This window comes from Nematolebias whitei, chromosome 20 (assembly GCF_014905685.2).
Source record: "Nematolebias whitei isolate Nwh7 chromosome 20, NemWhi1, whole genome shotgun sequence".
NCBI lineage: Eukaryota > Metazoa > Chordata > Actinopteri > Cyprinodontiformes > Rivulidae > Nematolebias > Nematolebias whitei.
Genome location: NC_056517.1, coordinates 21,556,147 through 21,574,158, shown reverse-complemented (window position 1 = coordinate 21,574,158; position 18,012 = coordinate 21,556,147). Strand labels below are relative to the sequence as shown.

General features: G+C 40.1%; 1 protein-coding gene across 1 annotated transcript in view; it reads right to left on the bottom strand.

Moving 5' to 3' along the window:
- Positions 1-18,012, bottom strand: part of LOC119426747 (myosin-IIIa-like) — a 45,659-nt gene that overhangs the window by 12,693 nt on the left and 14,954 nt on the right. The window contains exon 2 of the mRNA XM_037694328.1: positions 16,392-16,526. Coding sequence (XP_037550256.1) covers positions 16,392-16,526 — 135 coding nt within the window. The remainder of the gene's footprint in view (positions 1-16,391; positions 16,527-18,012) is intronic.

Genomic DNA, 18,012 nt, shown 5'->3' with positions numbered 1-18,012 from the left:
ACATACATACATACATACATACATACATACATACATACATACATACAGCCAGCCATCCATCCATCCAGCCAGCCATCCATCCATCCATCCAACCATCCATCCATCCATCCATCCATCCATCCATCCATACCGGACTTCCGGTAAGATGGCGCCTGTGTACTTGGCTTGCAATCCACCTCTGCTGATGGTGTTCGGATTATTTATGTTTGGTTCGTTTTTTATCTGGCACATAAACTTCACCGCTGCTGGCTCCACTTTGGACAGTATCCGGATGTGTTTGGTCAATGCAAGATCTGTTACCAACAAAACTTTTATCCTCAGGGACTACTTTCAAGAGTACGAGTTGGACTTTTTCTGCATCACAGAGACTTGGATGTCTCCAGGTGAGTCCAGCGCCTTGACGGAATTATTGCCACCGAACTGTCTGTATTTTAACGCACCACTGCCATCAGGCCGGCGCGGTGTTGGATTATTAACAATATTCAAATCAACTTTGGACTGTAAACAACTGCCCATCCCAGTTTCCCGCGCCAGCTTTGAGCTGAGCGTCTACCAAATCGGCCACTCGCCTCCGATGTTATTTGCACTTGTCTACCGCCCACCTCGATCTAAGGATTTCATAAATGAGTTTTCTGATTTCTTGGCTGAAATCACACCAAAATATGAGCATGTTTTCATTAGTGGGGACCTCAATTTGCACGTGTGCTGTCAGGAGAAGTCCTTGGTTAAGGACTTTTTAGATTTATTGGACTCATTTAATCTAACTCAGCATGTAAACGGTCCCACCCAAGAACGCGGACATACACTGGACCTTGTTTTAACTCGTGATGTGACTGTTAGTAATCTTGAAATTGGTGATAATGTTTTTTCAGACCACATGCCAGTCCGGTTTGAGTTCACCCTCCCCCATCTAATTCCTAAGTCATGTGTTCCTGCATGTAGTAGCCGGGCCATTAATCACTTCACTGCCGCACGTTTCACAGATGTTTATAACTCTGAAATGATAATTCAGCCCCTGGTGTCTCTCACCACTAGTGAGGAGCTGACATCCCAGTTCAACTCTGTCTACTTAAAGACTCTGGATCATGTTGCGCCTGTTAAAACCAAAAAATCAAAACTCAGAGCAGAACCTTGGCTGAGTGACATCACCAAGGTCATTAGGCAGCAATGTAGGAGGGCGGAGCGAAAGTGGAGGAAAGACAGGCTGCAGGTCTCTTTTCAAATACTTAAAGAGAGTTGGCACCGTTATCAGAAAGCAGTGAAAGCTGCTAAATCCAAATACTTCTCTGATATAATTACCTGAAACTCTCGTAACCCACATGTCCTCTTCTCTACCCTAAACTCTGTTCTCCACCTCACTGCACCATCACCTCTGGAAGCCTCGACTGAGCTGTGCGAGAACTTCCTACACTCTCTTTTTGGAAAAAATTGCGACCACCAGGGCTCTCATTTCCCCTCCAACTCATGACCCATCCATCCCACCTCAATCTGTAGCTCCATTTGACCATTTTGAACCCATCACTCTATCTTCTCTAGAGCAGGTCATGTGCAGCTTGAAACCTTCTGGTTCCCCCTTTGATGTGGTCCCCCCTCGACTACTAAAGGAGGTTTTTCCTACTCTAGGTCCATCCATTCTTGATATAGTAAACAGTAGTTTATCCACTGGCATGGTGCCAAAACCCTTTAAACATGCTGCTGTCCAGCCTCTCCTGAAAAAAACAAACTTTGACCCCTCAGTCATATCCAACTTCCGGCCTGTCTCCAGACTCCCATTTGTTTCAAAACTACTGGAGAAAATAGTTGAGTCCCAGTTGAAGTGCTTCCTGGAGTGTCACACCATCTTAGAGTTATTCCAATCTGTCTTTAAACCTCTCCACAGCACTGAAACTGCCCTACTGAAGGTCTTTAATGAAATTTTCTTAACCACTGAAACTGGTAATTCTGTGCTGCTTGTCCTATTGGACCTCACAGCCGCCTTTGACACCATCGACCATGAGATCCTCATTGCTTGGTTGGAGCAGTGGGTGTGCATCACAGGGTCAGCCCTCAATTGGTTCAGATCCTACCTCGCTGACAGATCCTTTTGTGTCTCCATCAAGGATTTTAGTTCTGCAGCGGCAGAGCTTAAATGGGGGGTTCCGCAGGGGTCCATCCTGGGTCCCCTCCTATTCTCTTTATACCTGCTGCCATTTGGTGCTATTTTCCAGAAACACAACATGCCCTTCCACTTCTATGCCGATGACTGTCAAATTTACTTCCCCCTAAGACACAATGGCACATGCGCTATTCAACCTCTGCTCGACTGCCTGGCTGACATCAGGGACTGGATGGCTTTAAATTTCTTAAGTTTCAATGAAAAGAAGTCTGAAGTCATGTTGTTCCCTCCCAACGACACTATCACAAACCACTGTATCGACTTCTCCGCTCTAACCCTGTCAGACAAACAAAGAGTCAATAATCTGGGCGTGATAAAGGACCCTTCCCTGAATCTTAACAGTCACGTAAACATGATTTTTAAATCATGTTTCTTCCAACTGAGGCGGCTGTATAAACTGAAGCCCATATTGTCCAAAAATAACCTAGAGACAGTAATACATGCATTCATTACATCTAGGCTTGATTACTGTAATCCGCTCTTGTTTGTTATCAGTCAGACCTTCATTGCACGACTACAACTGGTCCAGAATGCAGCAGCCCAATTTTTAACCAGTACAGGCAAAAGAGAGCACATTATATCAGTTTTGGCCTCACTGCACTGGTTACCGGTTCACTTTCAAATCCAGTTCATAATACTCCTGTATGTCTACAAATCACTGAACAGTTTTGCGCCCCCCTGCATCTCTCTGATCTGCTACAACTGTATGTCCCACCACGTTCCCTGAGGTCAGCGGACCAGTTGCTCCTCACGGTTCCAGGAACTCGTCTTAAGCGCAAAGGGGACAGGGCCTTCTCTGTAGCAGGACCAAGACTCTGGAATGAGTTACCTATGCTTGTCAGACAGTCCCTCTCCCTCTCGGTTTTCAAGTCCCGTTTAAAAACCCACTACTATTTGGTAGCTTTCAACACCAGATGATCTGTGTTTTGAACCTGTATGCTCCACACTGATTAGTCGTCACACACTGATGCATCGTTTTTATGTCTATAGTTCTAATTTACTTCATTTTGTATTTTGCTTTGTGTGTTACCTGTTGTTCTGTCTGTACAGCACTTTGGTTGGCCTTGGCCTTGTCACTGTTTTAAGTGCTCTATAAATAAAATGGTATGGTATCCATCCATCCAACCATCCATCCATCCATCCAACCATCCATCCAGCCAGCCAACCATCCATCCAACCAACCATCCACCCACCCATCCATCCATCCATCCACCCATCCATCCATTCATCCATCCCTCATCCACCCATCCAACCACCCACACATCCATCCAACCATCCACCCACACATCCATCCATCCATCCATCCATCCATCCATCCATCCATCCATCCATCCATCCATTCATCCATCCATCCATCCCTCCATCCACCCATCCATCTAACAATTATCCATCCATAAAAAGCAACTAATCAAAAAATCAATAATGTTTCAATAAAAAGGCAATACTAAAAATAATTTGCATTATTGGGAGAAATAGCTTTTAATTTCTATCTGTGCACTCACTCTTGTACAAAACAGTAATAATAATAATAATAAGATAAAATTTAATAAAAATATTTGGGGGTTGAACTTTTATTAAATCATACAATTTATAATATACTTTTTTAAGTTGAAAGCTGTAAACTTCTTGTACTATACATTCAGACACCTCAAGTGTGTATATTACTATTATTATTATTATTTAATTTTTTTTACAGGGCCACATTTAAATGAGCAAGAGAGAAAATCAGAACATGCAAACTCTGTGCAGAAAAGTGAGAGCTGGAATTCAAACCTGCAACCATCTTGCTGCAAAGCAATCACACTGATCAGCAGTGCCACTGTGAAGCCCAAACTTCAACCCTCATTTGCATTTAAGGAGCTTTTATAATGCATCAAAATGACAAAAAGTGCTTTATGCAATTATCTTTTTTCATTAGCAGAATTCATTATTTTAAGCAGTATTACGTGTGCATTTTTGTCCTCTGTTCACTCTGATTAAATAAATGTAAATTTAGACTCATCCTCTCCAAACCTGTCAACATGGGGAAACACAATTAGTTTAAAAATAAGAGAACACTACTGTAGAGGAATTAAAAACTTTAAGGCATGTGAAACTTTTTTATTGTGGTTAGTCTTTACATGGAGAAAAGGTTAACTCTGTGATGTAATGTGCTTCAATGGATGTGTTTTGTCTCATTTTCACCTATATATTTGCATTAAAACTTTTTCTCCATTGATCTTTTTGCCGTTATTAGTCATGATTATCACTTGATTTATTTATGCAGAGTTGCTCACAGTGAGTTCAGACAGAGTCTTCGACCCCTGGGCTGAATCAGTCCAGATGACCTGTTCGGTAAAAACTCAACACAGCTGACAGTAAAGAAGTGTGTTGGCCTTGACTGAGTGCTGGCAGAAGTTTTTAATGCTAGGCTTAATGTCTATTTTCTATTCCTCTATCAATCCAGCTGTCTATCAGCAGGCCAGAGGAGCAGTGCAGGATGGATGGTATGTATCTCAGCTGCCACATGAGGACCTTAATCAGTTCTGCTTCCCTCCACCAGACATGCAGACAAACTGCAGTCAAGCATAAAATACCGCAGAGGGTTTTCAGAGACAGGACTCTAACAATGAGCAGAGCTCAGTCAGTGCACATTACTGCTGCCATATCACCTGTCATCATTAAATTGCACAAGGCAGACACTCAAACCCATATTAACTAGAGTTCTGGTGTTTGAATTTAGAGGAGCTAAACGTTAGTGATCTCAGGTTAGTAGTGCTGGGCATATCACTTGTTAGAGATCTAAAACAAAATTTTCAAAAATTCTAGAAAAACTATTTGTGACCAGATTAGATAAATTTATTACTAAACAAAACATTCTAAGTAGCAGTCAGTATGGGTTTAGAGCAAATAACGCTACATCAATTGCTCTCATGGAAGTAATAGAACAAACAACTACTGCTGTCGATCAAAAACAATATTGTGTTAGTATTTTTGTTGATTTAAAAAAAGCATTCGATACTATTGACCACACTATTCTCCTTGAAAAATTAAATAAATATGGTATATGAGGACCAGCGTTACACTGGGTATCTAGCTATTTGAAAGATTGGAAACAGTTTGTACAAATAAATGTTGTAAGATTTGACCTCTGCAATATCACGTGTGGAGTTCCTCAAGGCTCTGTACTTGGACCAAAGTTATTTATTTTATATGTGAATGACTTAGTGAATGTATCAGGACTCCTCAAGTGTGTCCTTTTTGCAGATGACACCACATTTTTTTTGTTTGGGTAAAGATGTAAAATGGATGTGGGAATTGATGAAGACAGAATTTGATAAAATACAAACTTGGTTTAAACTTAATAAATTATCATTAAATTTAGGTACAACTAAATACATGATATTTAGTAACAAAAAGAGAATTGTTGATGATCCATTTAAAATTGAGGGTGCTGAGATTTGTAGAGTTAATGAGATGAAATTTTTGGGTGTAATCATTAATGAACAGCTAACATGGAAAAATCACATAAATTCTGTAAGAACAAAAATAGCTAAATCTATTGCAGTACTATACAAAGTCAGGGAATTATTAAATGATAAAGCTCTGTACATATTGTATAACACAATCATTGTTCCACATTTAATCTATGCATTGATGTTTGGGGGAAAGCGTGTAAAACATTTACAAAACCTATTTTTATTTTACAGAAAAGAGCTATAAGAATTATCACCAGAAAGCATTACAGTCACCCATCAAGCACATTATTTTATCAACGGAAGTTATTAAAGTTCCATGATTTGGTAGATTATAGTATTTTATCAGTTATGTATAGGGCTCAAAAGAACACATTACCATTAAATATCCAAAGAAATTTTGTTAAAAGACAAAGTTGTTATAATCTTAAGGGGATAGAGATATTTGTCAAACCAAACTTCAGAACTAGTCTGAAGGGAAGGTCTACCTCAATCCAAGGAGTTGGATTGTGGAATGGTCTAGTGAGTGATGTGAAAAATGCCAAGTCAATGTGTACATTTAAGAAAAAGATCAAAGCTGGATTGTTAAAAATATATATATGAAGTAGCTTAGTGTGTTTTTGTATTAGAATTAGAAAAATTAAAAAGAGTTATTCATTTTGTTCTGTTACTTGAAGATTATTATGATTGAACTAATTGTTTGAAAAAAGGGGCAGATATAATAAGATTTTTTCTTCTTTCTGCTGCCTTTCATTTTTAATCTCTTGTATTTTTTTATATTGTTATGGAATTGTTTTGTATTTTTTTAAATTAATAAACTTTATACCATACCATACCATAAAACCCCACATGAACTCAGCACTGTTAAAGGGTTACTGCCACCCTTAATCACAATAAGGACTTTATGAAAACAAACATTTTCATTACAATAGATTTTGTCATTGTGCAGGACTGAGACTTGCAATTTGTAAATATGCATAATTGGATAAATCTGTGTATAATATTGCAAATCAAATTAGTACTTGTAGTTTTTGGTAAACATCTAGTAGAGACTATGGCCACATCCACACTACATCAAATATAGTTGAAAACAGAGATGTTTTTGCTTTGTTTGCACCTCCAACAATTAGGATCAACTTTGATTGTTTGATGAAAACCTAAGAGGAAATGGTAAAAGACATAAAAATATATTTTGATAGAAAACTTTAGTCCAACTAAGACTGCTCTTTCCTGTATTTTGACATCATTAATAGAGATGTTCTCACCATCGAGGGCAGCTTGGGTAGCTTTTTGTTAGAATAATGTGAATAGCAATTTTTCGTAGTGTACATGTGACCTAAATTAGTTTTGACAGGTTGGTCGCCAATTAAAATTAAACTGAATCACATTTGAGCATCCATCCATCCATCCATTATCTTTACCCGTTTATTCCATTTTGGGTCACGGGGGTTGCCGGTGCCCATGTCCAGCAATCACTGTGCGAGGGGCGGGGTACATCCTGGACGGGTTGCAAGTCCATCACAGGGCCACATAGAGACAAACGAGACAAACAACCATTCACTCTCTCACTCACACCTAGGGACAATTTAGAGTTACCAATCAGCCTAACATGCATGTTTTTGGTCTGTGGGAGGAAACCGGAGCACCCGGAGAAAACCCACGCATGCACGGAGAGAACATGCAAACTCCACCCAGAAGGCCCCTGGATGGGGGTTTGAACCAAGGACCTGCTCGCTGGGAGGCAGCAGCTCTACCAGTTGCGCCACCGTGCTGCCCACATTTGAGCATTAAAGCGCCTATTTTTTTCAACTGATAGGCTTTCGCAAGGATGTAACAATTACTGTTTTCTTCTTGCAAAATTCACTGGAGGAGTTTTCATGTTTAATTTTTGGTTTCTAAAAAACATTTGAAACATTTTTGATGTTTAACAATACTGCAAGCATCCTTCCATCCTCTTTACCAGCTTCTTCCTTTACGGGTCACGAGGGTCAATGACGCCCGTATCCCGCAGTCTCTGTGCAAGGGGCGGGTGACACCCTGGACAGGTCTCCAGTCCATCACAGGGAGACATAGACAAACAACCATTCACTCTTTCACTCACACTTAGGGACAATTTAGAGTTACCAATCAGCCTAACATGCATGTTTGTGATCTGTGGGAGGAAACTGGATTACCAGGGGAAAACCCATGCATGCACAGAGAGGACATGCAAACTCCACCCAGAAAGGCCCTCGACCAAGATTCGATCTGGCAACCTTCTCACTGAGGCAAAAGCTCTACCAAATGAGCCACCTCGATTGCAAGCAGAAACCAAAGTTCACCAGTGATTTTTAAACTTCTTAAGAGGACAAAGTCTAAACCGTGGTTGTATTTTAGATTTTATAAGACTGTGGAGAAACGTTGGTGAGCACAAATTCAACATGACCACCAGAAATCCACTAGTTTACAGACAAAACAATGTAGATTCACTTAAAGCCCAATGGAATCAGCTGTCTTGTCTACCTTTGTATCAACTTGACAGATTTGTCATGTTTAGGACTATCCATGTCATCTCATCTTGTAAAAGTAATAAAAATGGGTTTGATACTGGGTGCTTTGTGTCTCCTAGAGCAGCCTCTAATTAGCACTTCACATTATTGGGAATTTACAGCAATTGTCAAACTCCTTTTAAAAAATCCCTGCGAAGAACAATAACTCCTGCACAACTCATCTTATGATAAATGTTTTTTCTTGTTTTGATTACTGGGACTATTTAAAAAGTCTGAATTGTATTTTAAATAACTTTTATAAGACAAAAAGTTGTTTTATTGTTTTTGTAATATCTGACTGTGTGTTGGTGAGGGAGTGACTCTGTGAACAAGTAAAAGAACAGAATGCTAACTGCTACTAATACTACTATATAATATTAAGTTTTGCCCACTGCCAACAATCAATCAATACACTTTATTGATGCCAAAGGTAAATTTCATTTCAGTACATCTCATCAAGAAAAGAAAACAACAAACATGGGGAAGACAAGATGTCTGATGCTGCAGCCGCAGAAAGCAGCGCCACCTTTTCATTAGATAAGGAAAGTGAAAAACATGTGTAAAGGAAGGAGGTATAAAAAAAATCTATCACACTGTGTCCATGACACACAGGACGCAGTGTAAGATAGCAATAAACTACCTCAGCACAGAAAAAAAGCAACATACCTGTAAATAGACATAATACGTATGTGTGCAGATTGGGTAGGGGGTGGGGGTCCCAGCACGGCCGTCAGGTGAGCGACACAGTCCTTTGGCACCTTTGCATCTCCTAGGTTGCTGCACCAGGGGAGGCAATGAGGGAGGCCAGAGGGGAAGTTGTATCACAGCACAGTCCAGAGCACCCAAGTAGCCATAGTCCTGATAAGAGGTGTTTGTTTATCAGCCAGCTCGGTTGAGCTCTGACACAGGTCCATGTCCTTGAGGGAGGGGGTGGAGAGGGGAGCAGAGTGTCTTGTTTCCATAACATCCAAGGAGAAATTGAGATAGTCAGCCTTCCAAGGTCAGAGCCAGATTCAGATTTCAACATTGTTTTGGGTCAAGGTCGAACTCGCGTCTGCCTTTACAGTCTCGCTAGTACATTCCATGGTGACTCCAAACACCCAATTTTTGATTACTTATGCTGAAGTCGGGCTTACAGCTTCTCCAAGATCTATTCCTTCCAACCGTCCGTGAACACCTCCATGGAAACTGGGTCATCTGTAATTGCCCCTGTGTGTCTACTGTTCTGCCTTTCTTTCAGAAAAAATAAAATAAAATAAAATAATGAACCACTGGCTAAATTTAAATAAACCTCTCAAAAATAGCCATCGCAAATTCATCTCCATCTATTAACTACTGGAGTCAACCCACAGCTAATTACCTTAGCAAACACAAAAAGAGTTGTAACTCAGTCAGTTTTACAGACATTGAGCCAGACTATGGCGCGGTAGCTGAAAGTCATCCTCAACACATACTGGGAATACAAATGAGCTTGTAGTTTAAAACCTTGGCAGAGAAGGTGAGTGTTGACATGAGTTCCTTCAAGGAATTCTCCTTTTATAATTATGATATAGTCTGCCAGAAAATGTTGTTAATTAGATATTATTGCAACAAGAAAACCTGGAAATGCTACAAGCTCTGCTGTTTGCACCAACATATTAAGATGTTATTCATTAATCCTCGTCTTATGTTAGTTCTAACAGAGCTGTTAGTTTCCAAGCACAAGATGAATACACAGTATAATGAGCGGCATAGTCTCCATTTTAAATGAGATCAGGTGCTTGTTTAGTCATGTAAATGAAAACAGTCCATCAAAGACGAGCAAAAGTAGATAAAACGGTCTAAAAGATGAAAAGAGCTAAACACAGTCTTTAGTCATCTTTTGATGTGCGTTTCTGGTAAAATACTTTATTTACTTACACACATACCCCCCACCCCACCCCCCTAACTGCATCACTTTTGTTTTTGCTCCCATTTTTCATGAGCTGGACTAAAGGATCAAAAACCTTTCTATGTAAACAAAAGGGCTTTTTTCTTAAATAATGTTCACAAATGCGTGTAAAGCACTTCTCCACCTCACAGGTGTGGCATATCAAGATGCTTATTAGACAGCACAATTATTGCATAGGTGTGCTTTAGGCTGGCCACAATTTTTCACAATCTTTTGCTGGCATTTCAGTAGGATTTTAGCAAATCCTTGCACTACTTTTGGCTACATTTTTAACTGTTCAAATTAAACAAGTAGTGACAGTAAAACTATGGAAATGTTTACTTTGTTTCAGTTTCTTCAGCAACTTTCAGCAAAATCCTTCAGCAATGAGCATTCATGCTGCAGGAAATGCAAGTTTTTCTATCCTGATGTATGCCCAGGTAGAAAGACCGGTCCATCCCAAAGATCCAGTCCCCCAGGGAAAACAGAGTAATATTGTGTATGTTGTTCAGTGTCAGGAGGGTGATCAGTCTTACACCGGGGAAACTAAACATCCATCCATCCATTTTCTTTACCCGTTTATTCCATTTTGGGTCACGGGGGTCGCTGGTGCCCATGTCCAGCAATCACTGTGCGAGGGGCGGGGTACACCCTGGACGGGTCGCAAGTCCATCACAGGGCCGGAAACTAAACAGCCACTGGCCAAAAGGATGGCCCAGCACAGAAGATCAACATCATCAGGTCTGCAGTCTACACTCATCAAACCAGTGGTCACTCTTTCAGGATGAAGGTGTGCACATCCTTGATAGAGAGGAACGTTAGATTGAGAGAGGAGTGAAGGAGGCCATCTTTGTGAAGAGAAACCTTCCATCTTTAAACAGCTGTCCCCCTCTTACAATGCTGTTATTGCTAATATCACTCAGCACTCTGTGAATAGCAAGCGGACATCAGGGCACCAATGATCGGTCATTAGGCTGATGGTCCTCCTTGATCATGTGAACAGCTAGTTCTGGCTGTCACCAGCAAACTGGTTGATTCACTATGAGAAGGTGCTATTTATAAGACTGAGTTTGTTGCAGCTCCTCAGACGGATGAAGACATTTGGATAAAAGATGAAACATTTCAACAAGAAGAATCCATCCAGAGGACCTGACTTTTTTTTTTTTTAGCAAGTTTTTCTTGCTTACTCAGACTTTGGTATCTTCTCTCCAGCATAGTTTATTAAAAGTGTCACGGTCAGCGGCCCCCGCTGCCCCCCCATCTGCCAAGCCTCTGCCACCTCCTTCAAGCTGCAACCAGAAACCAACATTTATATCTTCAAACTATCATCCCACAGTCTTAATCATTTCCTTCTATTTCAAGTTTCTGTCTCTGTCTGCTTTTTATATTTTTTGTTGTTCTGCTTTGTGTGTGATTTTCTGTTTATCTGTTTCTGTTATGTTCCTCTCATTCCTCAGTCTGCTTCTCCACTCAGTCTTTATCATTCACACCTGTCCCTCATCAGCCACTTGCCCAGGTGCTCTCATTACTAACTCTCCCTCTGTCACATAAAAAGCCTTTCTTTCCTTCACTCCTTGTCCGGTGATTGTTCTATGTTCTCTGACTTCACAATCCTCTTCTGCCTTGCCTGGTTTCTGCCCCCCTGATGATCTGCTCTGCATTATTTCTGATCCAATCTGCCAAAAGTAAGTTTTGCTGCACCGACAGCCTTTTGTTTTGTTGTTAAAAAAATAAATTGTTTTGGTTTTTGAACTCCTGCCTCACTCATCTCTCTGCAATTGGGTTCCAACATTGAGGATCGTGACAAAAAGCCCAAGAAAGGATTAAAGTTTTAAACCTCATTGATAATGGATGTCTGAAGACACTGGAAAGACTAAAAGTTTACAGTTGACTTTTACTTGAGGCTGCTGTGCCACAGAAGGAGATGAGCAAGAAAAAAGAAAATAGTGCTGGTTTCAAAATTTACAGATGGGATTATCTGAAACAAAGGCTTACATTTATGTCAACCTAATCCAAACACATAATAATAAATACTGTTTTGTTTTTCTCATGTATTATTGATAATAAGAAAGTATTTCTGATATCGTGTGACCAATACAGCACTGCAAACAGCAGCATCTTCAAGTTTCTCTGTTTTGTTCTTTTTGTGAATGTTGATTGGTTGAGAAAACAAGGACTAATAGAACAAATGGTCTTATGATAAAGTATAAAGGTTTAATCTGTGCAAATGTAAAAATTATTCCTTCACAGCAGCTGTGTATTTGCCTAAAAATGCTACAAAAGAGACAATTATCCATTTGAATTATGGACAAAAACATAGTTTTCTCCAGTCTCTCTTCTATATGACTGATGAATAGTCTGATAAGGTATTGACATCTATTTGGAAACATAACTTAAAAATTACCAAACTATCTCTTTTACCGTCAATTCAGTAAACTTTCTAAATAAGTCTCAAAAGGATTTTTCTCTAAACTTACCAAACAACAGCTAAATTAAACTAAAGTGTAGGGAAACAATTATGTAAAAATATAACAGTGGGTATTTAACGATTGTCTCAAGCTCACATTTCTTGTTTTAAAGTCAGATGACTAATTAAGAACACAAGCTAATTAATTACTTAAACACTTTAGATCAGTTCCTTCCGTACAGAAAAAAGATGCTAAAGGTCTCAAATGAGCTAAGGATTGCAACCATTCCTGACTAAGTGTCAGTACGAAAACAAACAATTAAAAATTATTATTCCATAGCTATAACTAAATGCATTGTGATCAACATTATTACACGCTTGCAGTCCACATAAAGCTAAAACCATATTTATGCTTAATGTTATATGTTCAATGCACTGAGCTTGATATGTCAGCATGATGCATTTCAGAATGATGAAGATGTTTTCAGAAGAAGAGGCTGCGTCTTTGACCTTCATTTAGAGTTTGCTTTGATGAAACATGGGTGAAATGTACACCCAAATCAGCTTCCTTTTTCCAATTAGAGAACAAAAGTTCCTCCATCATTGATGTCTTGGAAGTGTTTTTAACTTCACTAAGCAAGTCCTCGTGCATGAAAGATTGTTCATTTCTGCCCACATCTGCAATCATAAAAGAACGCACCACAGAGGCAAAGCCAAAAGCTCCTGGACCTCAATAGAAGACTAACAAAGAAGGGGAAGCAATTTGTATGAATTGGGCTCATAATGAGCAGCCTGCTGTCAGTGCAAAGGCTCCTCAGCACCGCAAAAGGATGGAAAATTACAGTTTCAAAAGGAGGGACAGTAACCATGGTAAATGACCACCTTGTTTGCGTGGTATTTTTTTTTAACCTCCCAAATACTACATGTGCACTTGCAATGATGTGCACACATATACACAATGCTGCCACAGATACTATGAGGCAAACATTTCAGCCGCATGACTGACCAGATTTATGCTGCTGGTTGCAGACATTTGCAAGAGAAATTTGCAGCCACAGAGTACACAGCTCATGCAACATTTGCATCTTCAACCAAAGGAAATAATCCCTTTCAGCTAACATCAACCATGATGGACACTAAAACTACACGAACAATAACGAACCTCCATGTATTCATTTAACAGCTTGGCCCCGAGGCGAAGTAACTGCAAGAACCTGTGCAAAGGTCATGAGGAAGGACAGTGATGAAAGGAAAGAAACACAAGATGGAGAGGTGAACACTATCTTCTGGCTTTGCATAACATTACTGCTGTTAATGCAGAACCTTCAAAGCTTGGATTACACAAATATAGAAACTCTGCTCCTGTAGCAGAAAGATGAACAGTGCACATGTTACTTTCGAGATGTCATTAGCAAATGGATCATATGCTTGAGCCAAAAGCCAAAACAAAAATGAAAAAATCCATTTAAAATATCAAAAAATTGTCATAGAAGACAGTTTTACATGTTAGCTCAATGTGAAGCTTAGCAACTGCATTGCAAATGATAAATTCTGCAAAGCAAACTGTGAGCTGTAGAAGAACACAGTGGCTATCCAGTGATCTGAAGGCAAATCATATTTGTTTTTCAAATTAGATTTTCTGGGCAGGCTGTCCACATTGTTGTCAGCAAGTGATCAAACATGATTTCTCCCCATAATCGTTTTTAATAATAATAATAATGTGTTATGGATTGTCATCATTGTATGTTCCCATACAATGGTGAAATTGGCTCTCTGCTTTTAACCCATCCACCACCAGCAGTGGGCAGCTATGGAAAGTGCCCGGAGAGCAACTTGGGAGAAGGTGTCCTGCTCAGAGACACCACGAGATGTGCAATGACTGGAGATCGAACCCATAGGACCTTCGGGTCCCAAATCAGCTGCCCTGCCCCAACACTATTTGCAAGGATTGCTTTATAAAAACCAAAATGGACAGCATTTATACAGGTCTTCTTTGTCTTATTGTTCTGAAACTACTGCTTACTGTAAATTTTATTATGCACATACATGAGTGCACTGAGGAGACGGCACGTCAGTAAAGTTTAGTATTTTGCTTCATTAATGGAAGAAGTTGAGGTTTAAGCCATGAGATTCAGAAACATGATGTACCGTTTCTATGCAGACGACACTCAACTAGATGCCTAAAATCCTCTGTATCACAGCATGCCTTTCTGACATGAATCCTAGTTGGCTAAGATTTATCTTAAATTCAAACAGAAATTAAAGGTCAAAATGTTACAAAGTTTCTAGTCAGATGAAAGATTTTTGTATTTTAAAATGAGACGTGATTTTAAATTAAATTTTAACACATTTCCCTAGCTTGGTGATTATTCTCTTCTCCTTTACTGGCTCCTTTCCGACACGCCATCCAAATACAAGTGAAACTCAAATAAATTAAATAGAAAGATAAATTCAGTTCAGTTTATTTGTATAGCGCCAAGTCACAATAGAAGTCGTCTCAGGGCGCTGAACAGAAACATTTATAGAAATATAAAGTTAATAACGTTATTAATCAGAGGAGCAGATTGCTTTGACTTTAACTCCATCACAGAACTCTCATCTTGAGCAAGCATGAAGGCGACAGTGGAAAAGAAAAACTCCCTGATGAGGAAGAAACCTTTAGCAGAACCAGGCTCAAGACAAGCGGCCGTCTGCTTCGACCGACTGGGTTTGGTAGGAACAGATACACAATGGCAGGTCAAGAATCATGTTAAGATAGAAATATGATATGCAAACTATCCAAATTTAACAATTCATTATAAGAAATGTGGTCAGTTTGTCCTCGAGTAGTCTAAGCCATTAGCAGCATAACAAGCCAACCCTAACTATAGGATTTATCAAAAAGGAAATCCTTAAGCCCAGTCTTAAAACTGGATAATGTGTCAACCTCACGGACAGAAACTGAAAGTTGATTCCACAAGAGAGGAGCCTGATAACTGAAAGATCTTCCTCCCATTCTACTTTTGGAAACTCGAGGAACTGCAAGTAAGCCTGCAGTCTGAGAGCAAAGTGCTCTGTTAGAAAAATATGGAACAAAAAGATCTGTTATATAAGATGGAGCTAGGCTGTTGAGGGGTTTGTAGGTTAGAAGTAAGATTTTGAATTCAATTCTGGATTTGACAGGGAGTCAGCAAAGAAATAAAACTACTTAATCAAAGGCGTTAAGGACAAAAACTATTTAATTTTTTCCTGGATCAGTCCTCTGGTAGTTTATCATTTGGCTCCAGGTTTGTCTTGCTTTGTATCAAAGCACAAACAAAAGCTACATGGTCAGAGCATCAGAACAGAGCAATAACTGCTGTTTGAAGTGCTGAACCTCACAAACAGTTTTTTTCACCGGAGGTTGACCTCTATTATATGTTTGTCTAGAGTTTGACATTTCAAAAGAGCTACAGCAGGCAATGACTGATGAAAGCTAGAGAAGCAGGGCACAGGAGGCCATGCTTTTTTTTCATGTGCAGAAAGCAGCAGCACCACAGTGCTTCTTGAAGTTTAATAAAAAATCCAGCTCAATGTTTTTTGCCCTTACATCAGCAAGTGCATGAAAATAGTGTTCAATATACCATGAGCCTAAACATCAGAAATCAACAGCAACTGAGGCGTTTCACCCTGAGCTTCTGTCTTTTAATCGTATAAAGTAATCTGCTGAAACAACTTCAGCTCTGCCACTCACAGCAGGGAGCCCACAACGTCTAACCCTCACCCCCATGATGCCAACTGGCATTCAACCAAATCCCCCAGGTAGGCAGTAAATAAACACCTGGGATGCCTGTGGTGGCTAACACTCTTACACAATCCCTGGTCACACAAGGGCACCACTGCTTATATCTGCCAGGGCAAGACACAAGACTTAAAACTAAAACTAATGACAGATATTGACTTTGATAAGTGACTTTACCTCCAGTACAAGCCACAGCTGGTCCCCACATTTCTGATCCTTCTTGTAGTACATCCCATAAAACTTGACAACATTCGGGTGGTCAGAAAGAGCTTTGAGGATGTTGTATTCTGCTTCAATCTCCTCATCAATGTCCTGCAGAGTAGAAAGCACACATTAGAATGACAACAAAAAAACTAACTAATTTTTACTTTTGTTCCTTCCTAAATCATCTTGACCAAGTCTAAAACAGTAATATAGTTTTTTTTTATTTTTATGACAAAGACAAGTTATGCTCTCAAGCTAGGAACAAAGATATTTGATCTCATGTTTGTATACTTTGTTGGAAGGTAAAGTTTAACCCAAAACCTTCTTTAAAAATCAAACTGGTTAAACAGAGTCAAACGGCTCTAGTTAAAACCATGTTTTACTAAAAAATATAGCAAATTTATCACCTTATAAAACAAGCAACCATTTATGGTACTAATTATTAAGTTTCCCATATTAACCCTGTGGTACCAATGGACATACTGTATATGTTTCTCTTCTAGCTACTCCTGTCTGCAGGGGTCACTCGAGCAAACTCACATGAAAGATTTAGAAATGTTTAGGTCAGGTGCACTTCCTAACACAACCTGGACTTGAACCAGCAGACTCAAGACTGCAACACTGAACACCAATCTAACTAATCTTGGACATAATATTTATTGTAATTATAATACCTGTACCCTGTAATGCATGGATGTCCAAACTATGGCCCAAGGGCCATTTACGGCCTTTGGAGTGATTTTGTGTGGCTCACAACTGCAGTTTAAGAATGGTATCATTTTGGACTTCCAGTAAGATGGCGCCCGTGTACATGGCTTGCAATCCACGATTGTGTTCGGATTATTTGTGTTTTGTTTGTTTTTCATCTGGGACATAAACTTGCTACTGGTGTATGACCGACAACAGCTTCTGGATCTTCGATTTTCTGCCGCCGAAGTCGCTTATTTGGATCAATATGAGCGTACCACTGGACCACCCCCTCTTCCCCCGCTGCTGGTGGACGTGCCTGTTTACCTCCATGGTGCTCCTCACCTGCCTGCTTGGAGATATCGCTCCAGACGCCGGGGAAAACGTGCTGGGCGTCTGGTAAAGCTTAAAGCACTGCACGCTGCATCTTCCTCTCCAGCTGGTGGTCAGGGTTTCCATCGCCAGCTTCCCGCGTGCCCGCACCAGGTAAACAACGGGAGTTGTCGGCTGGTGTGGCGCACGGGCCGACCCGGAGGGGCCGTTATTGAAAATCTGTGGCCACTGGCGCGCACTCCCTCCACCGCTGCTGGGTCCACTTTGGACAGTATCCGGATGTGTTTGGTCAACGCAAGATCTATTACCAACAAAAGTTTTATCCTCAGGGACTAATTTCAAAAGCACGATTTGGATTTTATCTGCATCACAGAGACTTGGATGTCTCCAGGTGAGTCCAGCGCCTCGACGGAATTATTACCACCGAACTGTCTGTATTTTAACGCACCGCGGCCATAAGGCTGGTGCGGTGGTGGATTATTAACAATATTCAAACCAACTTTTGACTGTAAACAACTGCCCATCCCAGTTTCTCTTGCCAGCTTTGAGCTGAGCTTTGAGCGTCTTTGAACTC